Source organism: Chelonia mydas, chromosome 10, assembly GCF_015237465.2.
Source record: "Chelonia mydas isolate rCheMyd1 chromosome 10, rCheMyd1.pri.v2, whole genome shotgun sequence".
In the NCBI taxonomy this organism is placed as follows: Eukaryota; Metazoa; Chordata; order Testudines; family Cheloniidae; genus Chelonia; species Chelonia mydas.
In genome coordinates, this window is record NC_051250.2 from 66,059,448 (window position 1) to 66,085,461 (window position 26,014).

At 41.8% G+C, this 26,014-nt stretch overlaps 1 protein-coding gene across 1 annotated transcript in view; it reads right to left on the reverse strand.

Annotated features, from left to right (window-relative positions):
* BNC1 (basonuclin 1) overlaps positions 1-19,595 on the reverse strand; it is a 100,587-nt gene extending 80,992 nt beyond the window's left edge. The window contains exon 1 of the mRNA XM_037911232.2: positions 19,477-19,595. Coding sequence (XP_037767160.1) covers positions 19,477-19,485 — 9 coding nt within the window. The 5' untranslated portion in view covers positions 19,486-19,595. The remainder of the gene's footprint in view (positions 1-19,476) is intronic.
* Between the last annotated feature and the right edge of the window lie 6,419 nt (positions 19,596-26,014).

Here is a 26,014-nt window from a genome sequence, read left to right on the forward strand (position 1 = left end):
TTAGGTTATGTGGCTGTTGTCAATCTCAGAAAGACGTTACATCATGAGAGAAAATTTCAGGTAGCTAAGGGCTTGTCTACACTGGGAGTTATTCTGGAATAGTTATTCCAGAATAACTTCCTGTGTGGACTTCTTATTTTCGAATAAAAATGCCTTATTCCAGATTATCTTAACCCACATTGAGAGGGCTTACCTAGACACAAAGTTAGTGTGCAGCAAGCTTGGGAGTAAATCTACAATGCACTACTGTCCCCCAACTAGCCACATTCTGCCCAGCTAGCCACATTCGGGCCTGAGACCTGTCTCAGAGAGGCATGGCAGTAATTGCTCTCAGCTGTTGGCAGTTTCCATGCTACTGGGTGCTCTCACACAGAGTATTATGAAACAGATAGAGCACAATATTTAGTGGATTCCAATGCAGGATCAGGGTCTCAAATTCTCAAGTCACCAATTTCAGTTTCCCAGGACTAGATACTTTACCTTAGAGAGAATGGACCTTTGCCTGACAATCAAATGTCGTTATGGGAGCTGTCTTGCTTTGCCCATTAGGATAGTTCATGTAAGCTGAACTGGGCCTCTGCACACCCATATGCTGAGGGACAGTACAAGGCCTAGGCAGTTCTTAAAGGCCCAGCTAAGCACTCAAAATAGGGATTAAGTGGGATTTGTGAATTTCAGCCACACTCAATATTGTTCACTTATGTGGCACTCAATCAAATAAGTTACAGAAATCAACATAAATTATCTTTTGGAGAACCCCAGTTTCCTGTGCACTGCAAACTGTAGCTGCTCCTTAAAGTCATCATGCTTTTATGCAAATCAACATAGCTGCACTGAAGTCCATATTATGGTGACCTACTCCAGCTGAGAAGATAGCTCATCCTACTCAAATAATATTTTTTAGGGCTAGGGTTATTCTTTACACATTTGAATAGGAAAACATTTTAAGTTGAGAAACCATCAGAAAGCATAAAAGTCACTGCTTAGCACAGGAGATATCAATTTTTAGATATCAACCTTTTTAGTCTTAAAAACTGCAGCAAACGTGCTTTTGATTACAGGGGTGGGCCAGTGGTGTTACAATTAAAGGTGTGCTGTCACTTCAATCATAAGTCCTATTGTTCAGTGTTTATAAAAAAAACTTGCCGCAGGCTGAAATGTCTTATAGAAGTTCTCAGCTAGGGAACAAACATATACCCAAGATTTTAAAAGAAAACGAATGGGCCATTTCTTATGTTAGACTCTGATTGAGTTTTGTGCTTCTAGAAATGAAACATTTAAAAATGTTTTATAGTTTTAAATCTTCAGTGCAGAGAAGGCTGCTTGTTGATTTCTTGCCACAGAACTATGGAGAAATTCAGCTGTAGAAAATGTGTGATTTTTGTTGGTTGTTTTTTGTGTTAAAGCATAAAACTTTTGAATTTACTCCTTTTTACAAGTGCAAGTCTGTCTGATCATTAGAATTGGTGGACAGAGCCCACCAAAGCAATAAAAGGCAAGGTTGGCAGTCTAGGAGGGCAAGATTGGTAGTATAGGAGAACCAAATCCACAAGTTACCCAGAGAAAATCTCTACTGAAATTACCAAGCATGCTTGTGCTTTGGTGATGTGGATGTCTGTTCACTCTGAAGTGGACCCATCAATGCAGTACACGCAGTTCCTCATTCCTGTGGCATTGGCACACACTGAAGTTCACGTTCCAGCACACATGTTTATGCCACTCTGGAAGTTGCTAGGAAGCAAGAAGAAAATGCTGGCACTGGTTCTGAGACACATATAGGCAACTTTCCTGTAGTACAGGAAGCAGGCAGAAATTCTCAAACAGATTTCCAGGCAGGATATGCGAATTAAAATGAAAAGAATATAACTGCAAGATTGGGAACGATGGAGTGAGGTAAAGAGGGAGGGTACTGATTGTTCATGCCTCAGAGATGTTGCTTCTGGAATGAATTTCAAATGGACACCTTGATGTACTTACTGAGCAGCTGACATTCCAACAAAGGCAGCAGAGATGGTTAAGCACTGGGTTATTGAGTGTACCAGCTATACAGAGGAAGTGAGGTTTGGAAGTGGGAAGCATGCATCTCAGCTCAGGATGATGAGTGACAAATGGTGATAGATAAGTACAATAAAAATCTATTGAGGGCAGTACTGGTCGTACACTTCAAAAAGATACTCCATATCCAGCACATCTTATTGTGTAAACTGCTGACAGAACCCAAAGGCAGAATTTTCCTGGTAGAGGAGACTGAAACCAAACTGTAGGATAATTAGAAATATGTAGCGCTAAAGGTGCTCCAATAAATGGGAGAGTTGGGACTGTGGTTGCTATAGGGTTGGGGAAGTCAAAAAACCTGTCCTTACTTGCTAAATTAGTTAGAAATCTACCTGGCTGTGGGCCTAGCTGTTTCTGAGTGTCATGAGTTTCACACAACACAAAAGGAACAAAGATTGGTAGAAAACTCAGAAAATTATAGTCAGCATTATTTTGTAAACAATTTGTTTATATGGCAATGCAGGAACTTGATAGTAATGAGCCTTAATTAAACTGTAGGGCCTGATCCTGCCCATTGAAGTTAATCATAATATGCCCCAATCGGACATGTATAAAACCTTGTTACTGCAAATAAGAGACTAACAGCTTACATCTTGATTTGCAGATACAAATCAGATTTGCAGCCATAGACCACTTGGGAAGTAAAAACAGAATACAGACATCAGTAAAAAGACTGTACTAGAGGAAAGGCTTTATATGTGCCCATCATACTATATAGGAATATGTTACATATGGCCCCTTATCTACAGCAGTTTTTGGCTCCTACTACTTCCTATTTTCTCACAGCGAGGCCTGATTGATCAGTAACTTCCCTCCGGTGCTTTCAGGGGTGGCCAGAAGGTTCACACCCACCCCCTTAGTCCTTGTTCAGTGTGTTTGATAATGAGGCAGCCTCAGGGATCTGCAGGATTTTTGTCTCCCCCGCCCACCCTCTCCATGGTGCTCACTCTTAACAGAATTAGGGATAATGCTGCTGGTGACAGCAAGCAGGAGAACACAGCAGTCATTTCCTTCTCTTGCCACGTATTACTGCTGTATGTTGTGCACCTAGAAGCGCAGATCAAGTACCAAATTTGATTTTGAATACAGAATTGATGATAATGTTAAGCTACAAGCCTGAGGAGTATTAATGTGTATCTGCGATTAGTACTGTGTTTTGACACATTCTATATGCACTCATTGTAAACATGTTTTCAAAGGCAATACAATCAAATAAATGATTACACTTAGAAATGACTTACTTTACATTTTAAAAATGCAATAAATTGTTAAATATAAATATTATCATGAAACAAATTGACAAAAATAGTCCAAAACCCTTTTTATAGGGATCATAAACAGATTTTCAGCCCTACTCTGCAACTTTCCGCATCAGAGAGGGAAGCGGGGATGGCATATAGCCAGCTCTGCGCTACCTGCTCTTTTCCACATCCAGCTGTGTAGAAAGCATTCCGGGGTGGAGTTCCTGGCATTTTGCCTGATATCTGGTTGGCACAGTGGTTTCTGTGAGATCACAGCAGATGGCATAATTTAAAGCAGCCCCCACATCTATAAGTAAATTTTTTCTTACTGATTTTCTAAAGCAAAGATGCCTGATCCACCTTTTCACGTTTTAAGATGCACCCAAACTAGATAATGAGTTGAGACATACAAAGATACTTGGTCAGAATCTTCATTCATTTATACTGGTGTAAATCGGAGTGCAGAATCTGACCCATTGTAACCACACACACACACAAACAAAGAGTGGGTCCAGTGTATGGTGCCGTTCAAAAAGAAAAGAATGTGGTTGTGTATTGTCCAGCTTTTACTGGCATTTGAGACCAGGCTGCACTTGGCCATTTTAGGAATAACAATCAAAGCCCAAGTCCTTCCCTGAAAACAAATGACTAGTTAGGAGGACCGTTTGAGGTCCGTTTACCCTAGCTGGTTCTTAAACTCCGCAAAGGCTTTTCCTGAGAATTATTATTGCTGTAAATTGAAAATGGAGGGAAAGGCTAGGTGATTTCATCTGTACAGTGCATTTGTTATACGATAATATACAAGCCCTGTATATTAGCCAGACTGTTTGAATAATTTAAGCATCTATTCATTTATAAGTAAATAACTCTTTGTACCTCTAATACCTCTCCTCTGACCCGAAATCCTTTGCAGCCAATTAATTAAGCTGCAGCACCCCTGCAAGGTAAGTGAGGAAAGAGATCTATAGAAATCACTTCACTCTTCAGTGAAATGCAACTGAAGTTTGGATGGAGAGTGATATCTATTTAACAGCTGACAGCACCCCTACACAACATCTGAGGGCAGAGAGCAAAGAAGGTAATAATCAACTTAAACTACAGCGAGATGTAGGTAGACAGAATGTAATTGCTTGAGCAGAATTTGGCCAGAGAACTGAAGCCAATATCCCTTACTCTTGCAAAAGGTAGCAGTGGTTCTTTAGGGACAGACTGCTGAGCAATTACTCACAGAAATAGTTCCCTTGAACTTTAATGGGACTACTGCAGGGAGTAAATGTTCACCAATGTGAGTAAGGGGTTCACAATCTAACCCTTATCACAACAGTCAAGAATGTATTGGATCACTGGGGTTCCCCAAAGCCTGTATTTTGTGATTAAAAAGTACTAATTCACCCAAGTATGTTGGACTATAACAGGAACTGTGTCACTCTTATTAAGAAAAGTATAGCTAATTAAGTTAAAGTATCAAATTCTATATCTTACCCCAAACTTAATTTCACATCAAACTACAGAGCATTAGTAGTAATTAGCTTGAGGAGGGGACAGAGATTTTTTTAAAATTAGCACAATGTGGCAACCAACTGACAGGTCAAATTTAAATCTCAGTGGTGTTACCTTTAATTGTACAGAGGTTGACAATCGTGTCAAGACTTGAAGTCGGCTATGTATCGCATTTCCCTGTGTATTTTCCCCAGAGATTTAATCTAATCAACAACAACAACAAAAACAACTTGTCTTTAGCATTATTATAAAAGCAAAGACTTCAGGCATTGAAAATTAATCATGTGACTCAGGCAGTTCATCTCTTTTTAAAGGCTCAACACAGCAAATAAAGTTAAATAGACTTAATTTGTGATGAAAACTTTTATGAGAAGGTTTGATCCAAAGACTTCAAGAATCACAGAAAGAATCCCATTGACCGGAATGGTTTTGGATCAGACCCAGAGTGATATTCTACCAGGGTTTGATCATTTTCTCATATACAAATAAACCAGATACTCCATATGCATTACTGCATGTGGACAAGATTTAGGACAAGGGCAATTTTTGCCATTTAAACCACGTCTCTTCTTACCCCCAGGTGCATTCTCCATCCCCATCACCAGGCCCTAGATCCTTAAAAGATATAGATTTTCTGCACGGGCCTCCATTCTACTTGGTACAAATAATAGTGTAATTATTTGAACCTTCAATTTAGACCTCTTAAATGTTTCAGCCCCTCATTTCCAGGCACAGAGATTTAGTAGCCTAAGTGAACCAAAGTCTGGGAACAAATAACTGTATATATTAAATTTGACCCACGGTTATTTGCACCCACAATAATTGAGATCCAGTGAAGGCAGTGGGAAAATTTGCTCCCAAACATCACTCTTTTTGACATAACTTTTTAACAAACTATTTTAGTGCTGAAAAAATGCAATTTACACTGAAATCTTGAAGTGGTGCACTTTCCTCCAAATATTTTTAAAATTCAGGTTTTAAGTCTACATATAAAGAACTTTGGACTGAAACCATCTTCAAAAGCTGAATAAATTTTACATTCAAAAAAGCTATTTTCTGAATGTACAAACAAATATCAACGTTTATTAGAAATTAATGAAGAATCTCAATGGAGATATAACTCAGAAACCATAAGTTTACAGATCTCTTTGCTAGTTGATTTTCTATTCATGAACATACATTTCTTTTTATGAAATTTTATTCTGATATAATTGAGTTTATGAAATTTTACACTTTGGGCCAGATGATGATCTTATTTATGATATAAATACATAATAGGTCTAATGGCATCCAGTTTACACTTGTGTCCCTCATGTCCCAGAATCTGTCCCTTTTTTTCTTTAGTCAACCTAGGCCGTAACTCTCTGAAAAATCAGATTCAATGAAAATAAAAGACTGACTATGAAGGAAATCATTCATGCTCCTGTACTAAGAATAGCAAACAAGAGTCTTGAGCTCTGAATAATTCTAACATTACCATTCCCAGATAGTAAAATAGTGCTTCTGATCTACTTATTTGTCTCCATTAACAAATTAAAACTTTGTCCCTGAAAGCAGGGCAAGTAGCAGTCTGCACAACTGTGTGTATTACTATTACCTGACCCTTGCTCCTTTCCTTTGTTTGTTTCACTCAGCTGCTGTGTCTCCTCTTAAAGTAATGACTTGATCCTGCATTCATTAATTTCAATGGAGCAGACTAATGCCCTCACATAGTAAGATATCTGAGGTAGGGGCACTTTCTGTGGTTCTACCTCTACCAAATGGGGGATGAAAGAAATGATTTGTAAAATGTCGACCTCAAACACCTCTGATTCTAGATGAGTGCCTAGACCCCTTACTATAGATATCTGGCCTTAAAAATCAAGACCATCCCTCCATCCCCAGGCTTTCTAGAACAAAGAGGAGAATGAACCTTCTGCTTGATAACTTTTAGAGCTTGGTTCAGCATATCTCCCAAATAAAGACATCTACTTTCTTTAAATGCAAGAGAAGCTGATCTCATTTTTGCAGGCAGGTGTGATGCAGAAGGGCACAATCGGATTGTTAGGTGCCCATACAATACTTACAGGGGAAACACTCTTTGGATATTAAAAAGGGACATAGCCTGATCAACACAATTCATAAGAACAGTAATGTGTGGCATTTCCAGTCACATACAGAACTGAGAAGGCACCAGAATAAGCAAAAGAGAACCCTGCTTGTACATGCCTTCCAAACCCATTTTCCTGTATGTACATGGGGAGGCAACAGAATAACAGAGGTGGGGAAGTTAGTGTGTCTGGCTTGGCTTTGTGTTTATGAAAGATAAGCCATGCCAAGACAGAGAGGCTATGCTGACGTTATCTATTGGAACATCACTGTGAGAGCTTATACACTTTACACTTCATTAACTTCCTAAATTTATGTAGCTCCACTTTTGGGCTCATACAGCCAAGCCATATCCCTTGGCTTTAGGCTACTTCCAAATGTCCTGACTTGTCCTGGCTTACGTGGCTTTGAGAGAGAATGTCCACAACACCGTACATTCTCTTCTTACTATTTGCGTGTTGCTTAAATGACATTCTGTGGGATCTAAACATCGTTGCTAGAAACAATTTTACTGTATCTACTCAGATACCACTACAATGGGCACAGTACAAGAACCTGGAGAGACAAAGATTAGATTGGGTAGATACTATGATCCCAGGTAATATAACAACCAGATTCAAATGAATAGCTGGTAATCTGGATGTTGTGATTCAGACTTGAAAGCAGTAAGCATCAGAAAGACAACACACTGAATAAACATGTGGTGCCTGATTCTTCACTGCCTTGCAGCTTGTGTTGTCACCAACATCCGTAGAGCGGATGTAAAATGCTTCCAAATCAAACAGTAGCATTTTACTTTCTCCTTCCTCATGAGTAAGCGTAAGTGATGATTGAAGGTGGAAGGCAGAGAAGAATCAGGACCTCCGGGTGAGAAATTCTTTGTTTCCATACTTAACATTCCATTGTTGATCTTCAGAATGAAACTTGTAACAAAGATTGGGTTCACAAGAAAAAAAGTATTAGGAAAGTTGCTGATTCTTAACTATTTGACCTTGCCTAAAGTAGAATTAAAATGTGGTCCTCAATTCAGAGGGGAGGAAGATGGCAATATCCACATGGTTCTAGCTGTTACATTCTTTGGCATGACCGATGCCACAACGTGGCGGCTGAATACCGATAGATGGCTCCACAGTCTAAAAAGCAAGGATTTCAAGCAAAATAGCCTTTTGAGGGCAAACATCAAAAGAGAAACAAACTCATACCTATGTCAACTTGTCAACAGGCAGTTAAACACTACTATGAGAACCGTCTCAGGAGTACTGAGGTCAACACCAAAAATCTGGCTCCCTATCCTTGTACATATCTTAACACCATCCCTCCAAAGAGAAGCAGCAATAATATGTGAATACGACTGCATGATAATGAACCTAGACTTGTCAGTCTATGAAGATCTCCAACCCCTTAGTCCGCCCCAGATGCCGCCGTAAGTCCAGGAAACCCATCTGGCTAGTGGCCAAAGCTCTGACAATTTTAAGACAGTAATCAAAAGATAAGAAGTGGAGACTATGGAAAAACAGAGGGATCAAGATCACGGATCCCACAGACCAACCACCCATCTTCACCATGCCACTTAAGATCTGGATCACGCAAATTGCAACAGAACTTCACAAGGGTGTTGCAATGACCTATTACACAAATAGAAAATGAAGGACAGCCAGATATGTGAGTGTAAAGAAGATAGCCAAACCATGGAATATCTAGTAAACCTCTGCCCTCTAAGATCCTTCTCCAGAGGGTTAGCTGGAGTGATTCATTCTATGTCACTGGAAGCCATAGAGTGGATGGCTAAGTGGAACATTAACCTTTTGTGTTGCTTTTTAAGTTGCCATATGAAAGAAGAATGCACAGTATCTCATGAAACAAGACAGTCAGCCATGTTTTAAAGGGCAGTTCTACCTTAAAATGTAGCCACAGCTATGCCTGTGCAATTCTGTTGTCTTCAGATTATATTCTCAGTAATAGCTATGCAATCCCATTCACTCTAAATGTAGAAAAGGGTTATCACTAAGGACAACAGGTTGCACAGGTGTAGCTAAGGGTATAAACTGGCCAGCAGAATCTTTGATTCATACAGATGCATGAAATGGAAAGAACCCAGTTTGGCTGTCAGAGCTCATGTTGAGTTTGTGGGTCTACTAAGTATGGGGATACAAATTTTATTTGTGAACTGAGCAAATTCGATATGGGAATAAGTGAACACACAGCATTTGGAACCTCAAAGAGTCATATTTAGAAAAATCATTTTACATACTTTCCTAAATAAGGATTTAGAGCCCGTTGTTGCTCTTGTTGACATCAATAGCAGTTTTACTATAGAGTTAAATGAAGTAGGATTGGTTGCTTAGGTCCAATTTCTGCTTCCAGTTACACTGGTCCAAACATAGAATAACCCTTAACTTAAATGCAAGTACCTTTGATTTGTACTGATGTAGAGTTTGACCTTTAATTTATATTTGAATACATTCAAGCAGACTGCTTATTTGGAACTTGCTCATTCCAGGTCAGACTCTGATCTCAGTTATACCGGTGTAAATTTGGATTTATTCTGGCAGAAGTGAAAAACACTATTTACTTCTTAATTTGGAAAATATTCATAAAACAAGCAACGTTTTAGACATTGGATTCCAAATGTTACAGTTAAGTGCATATGTTCATCTGGTTAACATGCAAGGCATCTATTAAGACTTATGGAAGTAATGCATGCAGGAGAGAACACAGCCCAATGTGTAAAACTTATGTATGATGACATAGAAGAAAGATGCAGCTGTTACACATAATATTGACCTCTGTGAGCATTATAAGTTTCTATCACTGTACATTCATTCTACCACTGTGAGTGCACAATCACCATCATGCTTTAAGAAAGCAGCAGAAGAAAACTAATTATGCTGCAACTGTGTATTAGGTAGGAATAGAACATAAATATTATCTTTTGCATTAAACTTTTGATAGTCCAGGGCTATGCCTTCTTTACTATTTTAGTCCTGAGAAGTAGCTAAAGCTATTGGGAAACCAAAAAATAAAACAATTCATTGAATATAAGAAAAAAATGTCATTTAATCTACTCTGTCAGAAGAACATGAATTGTTAAGTTTACCTTGCTGGATAGTTTCTTATTATATGGATCTATTGATAAAAAATCATGACACTCATTTTCTGCTCAGTAGCATAACCAGCCATTTATGGTATGCCTCACAGTGACAGAAAATGGGGCAAAAATTAAGGCTTATAGGCAAAGTTTAATGCAAGCTAGCATAGCATATTTTCTGCTATCTACAATGCAGAAACTTAGGTTCACATAAATTTTACATGCAAACCTGTTATGCTTTCAAGAAGATGTTAAGCAACAAACATAATATGCTTATAGCTAAGCTTAATTAATTAGCCAAACTGTGTTGAAGGAGGAAAATTAATTTACTGTGTAGAAATTGTGAGAGTTATATGTGGTTTCCACTGCAACACCACAGAATACAGTTCATTTAATATGGCATTTACAACTACTTTCCATGTATTTCCATATTGTCTATTGTAATATCTCATCAGTGTATGCCTTGATTTAAATTGTTGCCATCATTCTCTGTTGTGCACTAATATATGCAGTTTTGAAAGCCAAAATACCGTAGCCTTTTTGTGCTATATACCAGATTTTGTAAATATGTGGAATTGCCTCCAATTCTTACAAGTTGTGAGCAGAGGCCAAAAATGAGCCTCCCCAGACACACACAAAAAATGACGATTATGATTTAGTATTTCACATTCTAGCCACAGTTTCAACATCCCATACTCCGTGACATTAGGGAAGGATAAATCAACAAGCATGACAGCTCCCTTGTAGAGACTGGTACGGACCTGGATCTGCCACAGCCAACACCCACAGCTTCTGCCAGATGTCTTTGTTTTATGGTATTAACCCCTTCAGGAAGAAGTAGCATTCTTATGCTGAATTCTTACTAAGCAGAGTAGTTTTAAAAAAAAATAAGAATAACTGTTTTGACACAAGTTAATTCAGCACAACTAAGCTAACCGAAATAATAGGTATGGGCTAATAATGATAATGAACAATTAAATCTAAGTCATTTAAACTTTATGTAAATATATGAAATACCTGAATAAGTTTTCCTTAGACAAATGCAAAGGCTTGGGTGTTTGTTACATCTTTTACATTTCATGGTCTGACTTGATTACCAAAACATAGTTTATGTAGTTTACTCAACTATAAGACAATAAAAAAAACCAGAGTAATACGTTAGGATTATTACATTTGGGATCCAATTCTGCATTCATTGTGCACACAGAACTTCCATTAATTGGCCTTAAGCCAAACAGTGAGCTCTTTAGGGCCCCACTTCAATAAGGTTTTTGATCCAGTGCCCTTTGAAGTCAATGAAAGCACTCACATTGACTTCTCTGGGCTTTGGATCAGGCCCCAAGGTTCTTAAGCATATGCATAACTTTAATCATGTGAATAGCTTCATTAGCTTAAAGTTATGCACATGCTTAAGTTCTTTGTTGAATGAGGGCCTGCGACTGCTACTTAACTCTGGAATGAAATGGAGGTTGTGTAAAGAATGAGCTTTTTAAAAAAAGCATTTTCCTTCTGAAATAGCATCTTAATGCAAAATATCCAACAAAATATAAATTCTGCATCTTAAATTGTACAGCAGCTATTCACAAGGTAAACAGTAACCAAGAAACCATAAACATTAATGTGTGTTGTTTGACTTAAAAGGGCAGAGTCAACTTTAAAAAAAAATCAAATGTCCTCTGAAATTCCTTCACTTAGTATTATAGATAAATGTGACTACAGATACAGGTAACACCTACGATGACTTAAGTATCAGAGAAAAAAGTGGTCCCTCTGTTTCATTTAGTTTACTTTGTGCATTTGACAGCACTTTGTCTAGTTCATTTCACTGTCTCTCCTGCATTTCATTTGTTAGTCTCCCCAGTTTGTGTGGTTCTTTTTTACAGCAACAGGGAGAAAAATATAATTCAAAGGAAAATGTGGTACAAACAGCAATACTGGAAAGGGAACTCATGAGCAACGTACTTCATGGAACTGCTTCTAATTCACTTCTTAGATTGACTAGATTTCAAGTTGACAGTATCCCTTTAAATGATTATAAATTATCCCATATCAATTTTCTGCCATTTGTGACTGAAGTTATACTGAGAGAGAGAGAACTCTTTCAAAACTTTTAGTGTAAACAGTTTTGCTTTCAGCAACATGGCAGTCATTAGTGTTGGACTCAAAAATTAATGTTGGTCACAAAAATTAAGTTTAATATTTACTGTAACTATTTTTAATCTCAGTAACATGCCGTTGACTGTGCTAAAACACTCAATATAATTTCATCTACAAAAAGAAGAAAACTTCAGCTGAGATTCATTACAATTGTTTAAATCACCCCCACCCCTACCACTCCAACACACACTAACACTAGTGGATTCAGAACTAACTTTTAACATTTGACTGGCTATTGTACATTTTAAGTTGCAGAAGCTGTATTTCATTGCATGTTCTGCATCAAGTTGATATTTTGAGAGGCAAACGTATTTTAAAAAGTTGTCTCTTTACACATCTTCCATTTCATGCTAAAGGGTTAAGTAGCTATAATATTCTAAAGAGCACACTGTTTGCGCCTTAGGGCCATCTCCTCCTTGTTCCTGATGAATTGCCTGACACTTCATGCATCATGCATTACTTTTCATTAGGAAGTAACATTTGGTTCCAGTCATGGTATAAGACCTGGCCTTGGTGATGTGAAGCAATAAGGAATGTGCCAGAAAATTAAACTCTTTTAGTGTCTGCTAAACAAGCTGTTCCTAAAGTGTAAACTTTTTTATAAATGTATGTATTCATTAGTTTGTATTTTGAAAAGAATATTGACATAACAGTATTTGAAGGTTAAATTCTACATAAGACAAGGCACACAGGAAAACATGAGTTATGCTAATGCACTTCATAGATATTTATGTAATCGCATTACTTTCTTTTGCAGCTACATGCTCCAGGATGTAAATATCCACCTATAACGTTATTCAAAATACAAAGGGTAGATTCAGCTAGGCAGGTATGAAATTTCATGAGTTTTCTCCTGTGCAGGACAGTCACATATGCTCCTGGGACTTGAGACCCAGAGAGAGAAAAATAGGATAACAGATGTAATTTTAAAAATCGCAGACACTAGCTATCAGGGAAGATCATGTGGCTAAGGCATAGGAGTTGCATGTAGGAGCTGTAGGTTCTGCTCCAGGCTCTAACACAGCCTGTGTGTGGTGTTACGCAAGTCACTCATAAGGGCATGGTGTTCAGAAGCACAGAACACTTATAGCTCCCATTGGAGTTGCCAGTGCTTAGTAACTGAAAAAAAAAATCAGACCCTCAACCTCGTATGACTTATCTCCTATTTTATGGATAAGACAACTAATACTTCCCTACATCACAGGGGTGTTGCAAAGGTCAATTCACCACTGTTTATAGAGCACTCTTAGGCAGAAGGTGCTACAGATGTGCAAAATCCCTGGATTACAGGTAGGCTTGGAAGGATTAAATGTTAATCAGTAAATGTTGATTTCGTTGTCCACACACACAAACTGGAGACAAAAATATTTCCTCCCATAATAACTGAAATTTACAAATAAGCAAAGTAAGAAAAATGCTGCCTGAGAATTTAGAGACAAAATCCAGTGATTTAGACTTTGAATTTGGCTGGTTACAAATGGACTACCAAATAATAGTAAAAACCGATATGATTAGTTGATTTAAGGATATTTGCTTTGTATATTTTGACATGTGATGTTGACAATTTGTGTTTTAATGGTTATAAAGCTTTAATTTTCCAAATCTCAGTGTCTACTGTTGTAAAATAATTGTCTGACTCCCTGCCCCTCCCAATTTCATGCAACTGTGAAAGTTTAGCACCATGTACTGAACTGAGAGCAGGGAGACTCTCTCTCCTATGCTCTCAATACTCCCCCTGTTGGTATCCAAGCAGTGTGAAGGAAAAGGAGGAAGCATCTTGCTTGAATGCAGAGAGGTGAGGATAGCAGCAGACTGAAGGGGGTGCAGGTCAAGGGAGAAAGGAGCAGAGGAGGACAGGGATAGGCTGTGTATATATATATATATATATATGTATATGTAGGTGGGGGAAATAGAAGTGGGGTGGGCAGAGAAAACCATAGGTAGAATCCAGTCTTCCTGACTACCAACACTTCTCTGCTGCTACCAAATAGCTGTGAAACTGAATAGGAAAATGCATATCTAATCCCCCTCAAATAGCTGATCTATACATAGAATTATAGTCAGCTACTGCCACCACTAACCCCAAGTTACAGGTCTGTACTGTATAAGGTTCTAAACTAAGTTTCCAACCTCGCTGATGACCCAGCCGTGGGTGGTCAAGATGGTTTTTCATTTTGGTTAAAACACACTTTAGGAAAGAACATTAAAATTATGTTAAACAAAATTAAAGTTGCAATACTGAGCACTCCAAAGTTAAGAAATGCCAGAATGAAGGTTGTCTGTGCAACCTTAATTAGGCCTCCTTTTATACCTGTATTATGATAGTCTTTGATTACATGGTCACACTTTTTGTTTTTTTTCTCCATAGGACCCCTGCTTCATTCAGTGCACGGGATGGACAGTGCTGGGTGAAGTTATGGCCTGTATGACCTTGCCTCATTTGTTGCAGAAACTAGGAGATGTACAGTGAATGAGGCAAGGGAAGAGAAAAGATGGCCTTGTGCTTAAGGTAACTGAATGTCACTCTGGAGATTTGGATTCTATCCTTGCCTCTCCCAAAAAGCGTCTGTGTAATGCTGGGTAAATCACTAAATAAATCTTTTCACAGGTGGCCCCTGTGGCTTCCTTGTTTTCTCAGTGCCTAACTTGAGACACCTGGGAACTGATTTGCAGAACTGCTGAGCACTCACAGTCAACTGGTCACAGTCACAGTAAGAGCTGTGTGAACGTACAAAGAGCCATAAATATGCTAAGTACTGTGAAAAAGTCAGGCCCATCTCAATTTTTCAGCCATAATCCTATCAGACTCTTAGATGTAAAACAGAGACAATACCATTATACCTCATACGGGGGTTGCAAGTAGGGTGACCAGGTGTCTGGTTTTCAACTGGAACATCCGGTCGAAAAAGGATCCCGGTGGGCCATTGACTGTCTGGTTGGCAGCGCAGGGGGGCTGGCAGGTTCCCTCCTAGCCTCCGCACTGTGCGGCTTCCAGGAAGTAGCCGGCATATTTGTCCCCCCTCCGTCTCCTATGCCTAGGGCAGGGGTGGGGAACCTACAGCCCATTGACCGGATCTGGCCCCGTAGTTCATTTCATTTGGCCCACGGGGCCCTCTCACCTCCGTGGGGCAGGAGTCACAAGTGCCGGCTCACCCTGTTGCAGGGGGCAGAAGCCCTGAGTCTTGATGCCCGCCCCAGAGGGCTGGAGCCACAAGCGCTGGCTCACCCCACTGCACCCCAAAACCCTCACCCCCAGCCCCACCCCAGAGTCTGCAGCCCCAGCCAGAGCCCTCACACATCCTCGCACCCCAACCCCCTGCGCCAACCCAGAGCCCCCTCCCACACTCCAAACCCCTTGGTCCCAGACTGGAGCACCCTCCTGCACCCCAAATCCCTCATCCCCACATCAGAGCCCATACCCCAGCTGGAGCCCACACCCTACCCTGCATCCCAAACCCCTGCCCCAGTCTGAAGCCCCCTCCCACATCCTGAACCCCTCATCCCCAGCCTCACCCCAGAGCCTGCACCCTCATCCAGAGCCCTCATACCCCCTGCCCTAGCCCAGAGCCCCCTCCTGCACCCTGAACCCCTCATTTCTGGCCCCACCCTGGAACCCGCACCCCCAGCCCAGAACCAGTACCTCCTCCAACCCCCTGCCTCAGCCCGTAGCCCCCTCCCATACTCCAAACCCCTTGGCTCCACCCCACAGCCCAGATCCCCCCCTGCTGTATCCCAAACCCCTCACCCCCTCTCGCATCCCAACCCACTGCCTCAGCCTGGAGCCCCCTCCCGCACTCTGAACTCCTCATTTCTGGCCCCACCCCAGAGCCCACAGCCAGAGCCAGGTGAAAATGAGCAAGTTGAGTGAGGGTTGGGAGAGCAAGTGATGGGGGTGGGAAATGGCGTGAAGGGGCGGGTCATGGGCTGGGCATCGGACGAGGGGCGGGACAAGGGTGTTCAGTTTTGTGAGAGTAGAAAGTTGGCAACCCTAGTTGCAAGGCTAAATTCGTTCATGTTTGCAAAGCATTCAGATACTACGATGAGTGTTTTAGAAAAGCCAATGAGAAAATGAATAATACTGTATTCAGTGAGAGTTTAAATAGTGTGCAGTAAATAAGGCATGAGGCCACACACTGAATGAGGATAAAAATAAATATTAAATGGTTTCCCCATTCAGTGAATGCTATCCATTATGTGCACTGAATGAAGCTGGGCCCTCTGGAAAAAACTAATATATGATTAGGTAATTAAAGACTGTATCATAATCTACATGCACAATGGGGCTGGATGAAGGCAGCACAGGCATTCTGGCATTTCCTAACTTTTGAGTGCTTAGCTTCATAGTCTTAATGTTCTTTTAACACAGGATTTTTTGTATGCTTTATAGAAACATGGTAGCAAATTTCCAAGCACCCATCAGCCATGACGAGAGCGTGGATGTTTGGCCTTCACAGGAAACTGCAAGTGACTTACATTGTACATAGTTAAACCCTGGCCTTCTTCCCCAGTTTCAGGTACTTGTCTAAGAGTCTGATTCTCTGCACACCGCCAAAGAAGCAATCTTTTGGGGTTTTGACTCTGAACAATGATGTTTTGTGGCCATCCTTCTGTGGTTTGCTATGTTTGCTCTGTAGAGCCAGATCCTGATCTTGGCTACACAGGCCTAAATCCAGACTAACTTCATTGATTTAAAATTATTTTCTCTGAATTTAGACCCAATGATTCAAGATCAGAATGTGGCCCTAATCCTGCAACCCTCTACTACACCTTGGTCCTGTCTCAATCTGATTGGAGAACTAAAGTAGCATTCCTAAAACTCAAGCACATGTGGATTTTTTGGTTTTGACATCTCCAATTAGAGTTATTAAAAAAAAATGGTTTTATGACAGCAATTTTAAAAAAGAGAGGGAAAAACACAAAAATAGTGATAACAAATATAAACCCAGAGTGTTATGAAAATACCTTGAAAATACAATAAAAGATCCAGAGGATGGAAGTTAATAAATAAATGAAATAAAAAACTTTGCATAATTCAAAACTGCCCTTCAAAGCTGTTACACAGCAATCGGAAAAGTGATCAACAGATGCCAACATCAAATGAAATTCTGAAATTAGGACATCCCATTCCACAGATAAGTTTCTCAGTCTTTTTGAAGCCTAACACGTGCTGCTTTGGCTGTAAGAAGAGTTACAGCAAGGTTTCAAGGAGAAAATACATTAGGACATAAAGCAAAAAGGATAAAAGCACATTTCCATGTCTACATCCACTTGCTTTAGAGAGGCCTTTCATGTTTTTGGTTTGTAGACTTTTGTACATGAAAAGGTCATATTCATCTCTGAGTAATAAATATAATCAGAAAGTCTGTTAGCAAGTGAGAGCTCATCTTGGTGCCAGACTCCCTGTAATTGCAGGGGACACTCCCAGCAAGGCGAGGTGGAATGTTTTAATACAGTAATTAAACTCATAACACGTAGACCTTTGCTGTGACAATGACTTCTTAGAATTTGAGTGTCCAAGGCTAACCTGAGGATATAGCTGACTAGCAGCCAGTCACTAAAATGATGTGGAGGATCACTGTGGATTATTACTTTTGGCAAATCTATAGCAATTACTGTTGAAATTTTAAGGCATTGTAAGGATTTTTAAACTCTTCTCAATTTGTGCACTAGAAAAGTTCCATTTGTCTGTTTCTGAGTGTTCTGCATCTGTTAACAATTAGCCATTATCTAACCACATCATGTGTGTCTAAACATCAGAGGCCAAATCATGCCCTCTTGCAATAAAAACCAAAGAGGGTAAGAGTAGAAAATTCAATGATCCTGAGGTCAAAAAAATTCCAACAAACTACTCTGTGAGGGCCCTGGCGTTGGAATCTGCCCCTCTAATATTTGCATTGTCCAAGGGTAATATTCCCCCAGTCTGCCTGTGAATTCTTTAAGGAGCTACATCCATATGTGCCCCTCTTCCTCACAACCCTAGCGGGAGATGATTCTGGGACAGAGAACACAGTTCCACAGTCTAAATAAAGCGTATTGCCTTTGCCAGACAACACAAATGTGGCCTCTCAGAGCAGTATGGGACCATGGTCCCTGAGGTGGTCAGCACACCAGAGATCTCACTGACAGATTCCTCCCCATCCCCTTTGTTTGTACCAGAGGGGGAGGGGACACAGCCCACCCCACACACAGTGGTTTGGAGAAGCTCCAAGAGGAGACCTTTGTAGTCGGCATCCCCCCAGTACGTTTGCAGCTTGTTTAGATATTTTCCCCTTAGTTTTCATTCTTTCCTACCGTCGATAAATGCAAGCTATTCAAGCACCATGGAAGTGCCATTTGCTCAGAGAGCGATCTGCTGCACAACACTTGCCTATTGGACAAAAGTTTAAAACACCGAGTCGCCAAGAGGGAGTCCTCCGGAGGCCGGTCGCAGCAACAGCAGCAGAAGCCAAAGGCTTTAACTGCAGCCTCAACTGTTGTGTTTCTGCGCCCTGGGGAGCAGCTGAGCGCTGTGACTGCCCCCCCCCCCCCCGTGTTGTTCACCTCCTGCTCCCTGAAACTTCCTCATTGGACTCTGCCGCCTCCCTCACTGGAGAGCAGCTGAGCCTGGGACACCCACCCGTCCAGGCTTCCCCGCGGGGCTCTGCAGAAAGTTCCTGGCAGGGTCCTAGCCTCGCCGGACCACACTGCAGTGTCCCGGGGCGGCCCCCCGGAGTCCTCTCCCCAGGACTCCCTGGCGGGGCAGCATGTCCCAGGAGGGGGCAGCTGGGACCGGGTCAGGCAGCAGGCTCGGCTCCCCACCGGGCTCTGCCTCGCCAGCACGTTGCAATCAGACACCCGCTGGGGCGGGGCCGGGAGGCGCTTCCGCGGGCTCGCTGAAGCCCCCTGCGCCTCTGCGCTGAAGGGGGCTGGATAGTGGTGGCGCTGGTGCAGAAGCGGCTGGCAAACCCCTCCAGTCCCCATGACACCCCCGTCGCCCCCAGCTAGGGTGACCAGATGCCCCGATTTTTTAGGGACTGTCCTGATATTTGGGGCTTTGTCTTATATAGGTGCCTATTACCCCCCACTCCCTGTCCTGGTTTTTCACACTGGCTGTCTGGTCACCCTACCCCCTGCCCCACAGCCAGGGGCCGCCCTCAGCCTGCCTCGGGCTGCAGGCCGGGGGAGGGAGGCACTTTACACTTCCCCCTGCCTAGCTCTGTAAGCAATGGGGCTCGACCCCAGCCCTCCCCGGCTCCGCTGCACACATCTCTGCACCACCTGCGGAGTCACCCAGCTGGTCCCGCAGCCGGAGCGCTGGGGCTGCGGCTGAGAGAGCCGCCTGCCTGACCGGGTCTGGAAAGTACTTACCGCCTCCATCTCCAGCGCCCTGGCTCGGAGTCCAGCAGCCACCCCCCGTCGTTGCGGGAGGGGAGGGCGGCTGAGCGGCCCCGCCGTTTAATGGCCCTGCCTGTTCAGCGGGAAGGAGGGGGGTGGGGGACACACATGCTGATTGTCACCTGCCCCGCATGTCCCCCGGCGCGGGGGCGAACCTGCCCAGCCACACCTGGGAGCGCTGCGTGGGGGCTGCCGCCTCCAACCTTCCGGGGGGGGGGACAACTAAGCGCCAGGCTCACACGCGGTTGGAGCGCGGGCTTCAGCCCTACCTGGCCAAGTGCCCCTCCCGGGCAGGGAGGGTCCCGAACTGGGGGTGAGTGTGAGACATCCTCCCGCTGGGGGAGGAAGGGTTAGCTGGGTGGGCTCCAGGAGACCGACGACTGTTTAGCAGCCCCGCTCTCTTAGGGAGCAGGCCGGGGCTCTCCCTGCACTAAACTGCTCTGGCCCCAACTGCTAGCTTCATCCTCAGCTGTCCTCACACAGGGAGTGCCAAGGACCCGCTGGTGCTGTGCCACGTGAGCCAAAAGGCGAAGACAAGTGGCCGCTGGGGCACCCAACTGTAGTGTCCACGTTTGGAAAGTTGGGCGCTGCTCCTGGCTGGAAGGATTTTTACAATTTAATCTCCAGGCAGCCCACAAAGTTCTTCAGCATGGCCCTCAACTCTGCTAAGGAGCTGGGCTATCTGCTGGGCTCTTAGACCGTGGCATAGTCTCCTTATCCCCAGTTATGGAGACTGCACCTCTCAGGATCAGACCCCCAATGCCCATTTTATAAGATACGGTTTAGAGACCCATTTATTCACCTATGCAGTTACTGTGTCCTCTGTATCTGGTTAGAAGTTTCCAGCTGAAGCACAGAGCCTAATTCTGTTCTGGGGGCCATCTGTCAATGCTAGTAGCAAGTATCCCCAGCAGCTGGAGTTGGGACACTAGATGGGGAGAACTCTGAGTTACTACAGTGAATTCTTTCCAAAGAGTGTGGCTGGTTGGCCTTGCTGACACACTCAGGGTCTAAGTGATTGCCATGTTTGAGTTCAGGAAGGAATTTTCACCCAGGTCAGATTGATAGAGGTCATGCAGGTTTTTTGGTTTATTATTTTTGGTTTGGTTTGGTTTTGCTTCCTCTGCAGCATGGGTCACTTGCTGATTTAAACTAGAGTAAATGGTGGATTTTCTGGCACTTGAAGTCTCTATATTATGCTTTGAGAACTTCAATAACTCAGCAAGAGATTGTGGGTCTATTACGGTAATGGGTGGGTGAGGTTCTGTGGCCTACAATCTGCAAGAGGTCAAATTAGATTATCATGATGGTCCCTTCAGGCCTTCAAGTTTATGAATCTTACCAATATAAATCAGGAGGAATTCCATTCAAATCAATGGAATTACACCAGTATAAAACTAGTGTAAGTGAGAGGAGAATCTGGCCCACAGAGTTTTCCCTTCGTCTTTGGGTCTTCTACACTTACGCAAGGGGCCCAGGATTTAGTCCTGTGTGCTCACAGATTGAAATGTAAACTGCTGAATGATTTATATTTGTATTCCCAAACAGACATACATATGTGGAAATACAGGAGTCTAAGAGTGGAACTTTCAACAAACATCCATGACAAAATTAATATAAATACAGCATGGATATTACATATTCTTTGAGGATACCCTACATACTGTGTGTGCGGGAACATGGAAAAAAATCTATTAACTCTTTCTGGAAGTAATGACTAGTAAAGAGAGTGTCGAGATTCTAATGTACTATTTTGGGAGGTAATCTTGTACAGGTGCAGCACTACCATTTCAGTAATACACAGTTATAACATAAATGTTTTGTAATTTATATGGAACAGGTATATTGTACATCACAGAGATGATATTTTACACAGCAGCTGACAAATATGATTAAGTACTCTTGCTAGGTCCAAAACTGAAAACGTTTACACATGAATAACTTTATTCATATTGTAGTCCCATTGACTTCCTGATGGGAATATTCAAGTATGTAAAGTTAATCACGAGGGAGTATCTGCAACATCAGAGTATTAATCACACACAAACAAATATTCAGCTAATTAATTAACTAAAAATTAAGCAATAAACTAAAAGCAGGTAATCTCAGAGTAATATATGACTGTTGCTTTAAAAATGTCACTGCAGTTTCTTTAGCTATTAGACTTTTTCAGTTTGTGCCTTTTGTATTTGCCGCATATTTCTACCAGAGCTACTGCAATGAATATATTTTAGAAAAAAAATGATATGTTAAGAGTATTTAATACTCAAAGTTTTAAAAAATACAGTATATTGTAATAATGATTGAACAAGAGGTGCAACTTTTTTGGTAAAAAATATCACCGCAATTTAGTACCGTAATTTGAATTATTAATAATTATATCTTTCTTTAATAAGAATTTTGAAATTAAACACCACCACAAAGACATTTGATAGGACAAATTTTTAATTGACATTTGTGGTAGTATCAGCAGGACACTGGGATGAGCGAAGCCATGAAATTTCTTCTGCTTTGAAAGTCTAGAAAATTAAGTCTTGTACAAATATAGTGCATTTAAGGATTTACAAGGGTAGTGGAAAATTTGTAATCAGTTTAATTTTATTCTGTATAAAAGAACAAAGTTCTTGTAGTACCTATGTATTTTTAAAAGTCACTAAACACTAATGATTTGAAAAAATCTAAATACACAGACAAATAATGATTCTGAACTGGATAAATATATGAATGACAGTTTTAAGAATTTGAGTATTGCTACAATTTTGTAAACAGGAATTTAAAACCCTTTTATTTTCTTTTGTAAGGTGAATTGATGCTTATGAAAGTGAAGGGCTGAAAGCACTGGTAGACTAGTAGATCAATGAGTACTAGAGAGGAGCCGTTGAATTCAGCTCCTTCATAGAAGTGTGCAGTTCCCATTGAATTTGGTTAAAGCACTTGAAACTGAATCAGGATCTCCTTCTTGGCAGCTTGCAGGACTAACCCCAGTCTGCCAGGCCAGCCTCTTGAACACTTTTCAGTGCAGTGAGTTTAAGTTCGTGACCGTGACCATGACCAGCTGTGTGAGATCTTCCACAAAAGGGAAGTCCAAAACAAAATGAAAGGGTTTAATATGCTCATTTTGCCCATCATTCTTTCCCCCTTTCCATTTGTTTCCTAGAGTGCTGGTTTCTGAGTTCTGGAACAAAGTGGAAAGATTTGGGAGCATGTGTGCATCCTGAACACCATTTGCAAATGGAGGCTGGGATTCTGCTTTCTGCAGGCATGTGTGAGTGGAGGGGCTGAGCCTTCCCACACTTGTGCAGCCTGTGTATGAGCTAGGCACAGTTGCAATCCCTGCACTCAGGGAAGCTTGAAGGATGCCTCTTGCTACTCATCCAGAGGAGAATGACACCCTAAAACGGTTAGAGAGAAGGCGGCCAGGGTTCTGTTCCTCCCCACCCAGTGCACTAGCCAACAGAGCTAACCAATCACCTGGAGAAATACTGAGCTCCATTTGCCCCCCCCGGCCAGGGAATATGCAAACCCAAGAGCCCAGGGAGGCATTCTGGGATCTCTGAAGGATACCTCCTGGTTCCCCCATCCCACCATGCTAAATTCAGACTTGCTGTAAGCAGGCAGAATTTCATTGAATAATAGGTGGGCATAGCATCACACAGGGTCTGTAGTGGGTAGCAACATCTGGCCCATAATTTGTTTGAGATGCCATGTTATTTTGTTAGAAAAACACATTGCTATAAAGGTATTACAAACACTGCATATTCAGTAGCAGCTGTGTAAGGAATCCAGAGCCAACCTTGTCCTGTATTAATAACTTTTAATACTTCATAATAAATATTACCTGGAGTACTTCTTAAACAAATTTACTACATCACTTATATTCAAAACTATTTGGAGTAAAGCAGCTTGGAACAAAAGTGATCGCTTCTAATCTAAGCACTGTGAAATGATCAGATGATCATACCAGATGAATATAATTATTGAGCCCCTGTGATCATCATAAAAGAGTCCACTGCATGAGTCTTCAGTAAAAGAATTTGTGTGTAAAGTTTTAACATAAAGCAGTATGTAAATTCCTTAGAATCAAAAATGGCTTGAAGGATAATGGCATTTGGGCATAAAAAGCAATTTATCCAGTGCCATGGTGACTTAACTCACACATGACCACGTATTCTGCTTTTGGTATTTTAGCTTACCCTGCCGCCAGCAAATGAGTAAGATACATGTCCATTCACAGAAGGACAAACAGTCTAATCATACTTCTGAAAATGATATGGTGCAGCTTCACTTCTGACTCTTGTTTCTTCTTGTACCTTTATTATGGGTCTAAACTTGCAAGGTTGTGATGACCCTCAACTCAATTTATGGTTACTCACGCCAGTCTAGCTAAAGGCTTGACTCTGCCATCCTTACTCAGGCTGAGTGGTTCTTCATTCTGAGAGACCTGGAATGTGAGTGGTGGTGGCAGAATCAGGTCCTATGTGTTCAAACTCTTGGTTTGTTACAAAAAGCTTGTCAGGTAGCTATGGGTGTTCAAATAGATAGGTTGTCAGGTCAAATCATATAGCAAAGGGGTAGAAAACAGGGAAAACACTATTGTTGTTTTTAGCCAAAACTTACTGAAGGTTTGATTGTGTCTTGTAGATATAGCCCTGTGTTGTGGGCAGAGCCCAGCTGCACTGTCCCAGAGGGAGCACCAGGAGGCATTCTGTGCACCCTCTACTCTTCTATTTATGGAGTAGAGCATGCTACCCCACACATGGGTGGCCTGGATGGTGTGGAGGGGATCTGTATGTCTCCCTCCCTTCCCCCCTAGAGATCTATGTGCCTGTGGGAGTAGGGAGAGAAAAATTTGGAATTGTGCCTTCAGCAGGCTATGCAAAAGGTGTAGTAAGACTTCTTAAGGTCACCTCTCTGCCCACCTACATAAGGGCCCAGCAGAATCTGGCCTCAGTTTGGGAGGCATTTCTGAAGGTTGGCCAATGGTCAATATAATTCTAATGTTTAAAAACAGACAAGAAAGTCTGAGTCACTGTGAAATATTGACTCATCTAATCTTTTCTTATGCAAACCAGGACTTTTCTGCCCCTGCTACAGCCACAATGGCAGCATAACTGTGAAACTCTCACAAATTACATGTTCTTCTGTGTCATTATTTTCTTTCACTGTGAGCCTTGTTTAATAAAGCGCTTAGCATTTGGAATTACAGACCAGTTAGCTTAATTTCAGATGTAGGGAAGATATTAGAAAGTACTTTAACAGATTAAGAGGAGGAGTACCTAGTAAAGGCATCCTTCAGCCTGATTAAGGATAGACAACATACTTTAGGAGGAGAAAGTCACGCTTCACTACCCTTTTGGAATTCTTTGAAGATAACACTGCCAAGAGAGGGTATACAGTGGACATTATATTGTTAGATTTTCAGAAGCTATTTGACAATGTTTTACACAGGAGATTAATGTTTAAGGAGAGGAGGGTCAAGGAGCAGGAGAACATTTAGCTCATTAAATTGAAAAGTAGCTATAAGGCAAGAACAATTAATAGCTGAAAATGAAAATTTTTATATGCTAGAAAAAATATATATGTGAGGCCCCCACACATATCTATGCTGAGTTAACTTATTTAATTAAATTATCTGGATGAAGGTACAGTATTGAAACTGAAATGGTACGATTATTTCTTTGTAGTGCCTAGAAGCCCCAAATGAGATTGTGGCCCCAGAGTGCTAGGCATTGTACATTCGCATACTTAGGCTACATCTACAGTATTCACTAGGGGTGTGATTACCAGCTTGCATAGATATACTTGCACTAGCTCTTATCAAGTTTGCATGCTAAAAATTGTAGTGTACCCGGGGTAGCACAGGCCGTGGCAAGCAGCAGCATGGGCTAACCATGCCAGCTACATACCCATAGGGTTTAGGTGGGCTTGTAATCAGCACGGCTAGCTTATGCCACCGTTCTCCACTGCCCGTGCTACCCTTGCTACACTACTATTTTTAGTGGTCTAGCTTGATGAGAGCAAGCATGAGCGTGTCCGTGTGAGCTGGGAGTTACCCCCCAGCTCCAAGTGCAGGAATACCCTAAGAGACTGTCCACACTGCAAAGAGATTAGCATCTAAATAGACAATACAGACCACGAGTAGGCGAAAGGGAGTATTATTTCTCTCATTTACAAAGGAGTTTCTGAGGCGCAGAGAGTAAGTGTCTTGTCCAAAGTTGCACAGAAAAATTGTCAGAGCCAGAAATTGAACCAGCTTTCCTGAGTCTCAGTCCAGTGCCTCAGTCACAAAACCATCCCTTCTCTGAATCACAGATGTTATAGTTTGCGGATGACATTTCATAGGGAACAACAGAAAATTCTGAGGAACAACAAAGCAGCTCAGTGGTGCTGGAACTAGAGGGGTTGGAGGTGCTGCTGAACCCCCTAGCTTGAAATAGTAATAACAAACACCAAATGCATGGTTTCCATCATCAGCACCCCCCCAATAAAAATTGTTCCAGCACCCTGGCAG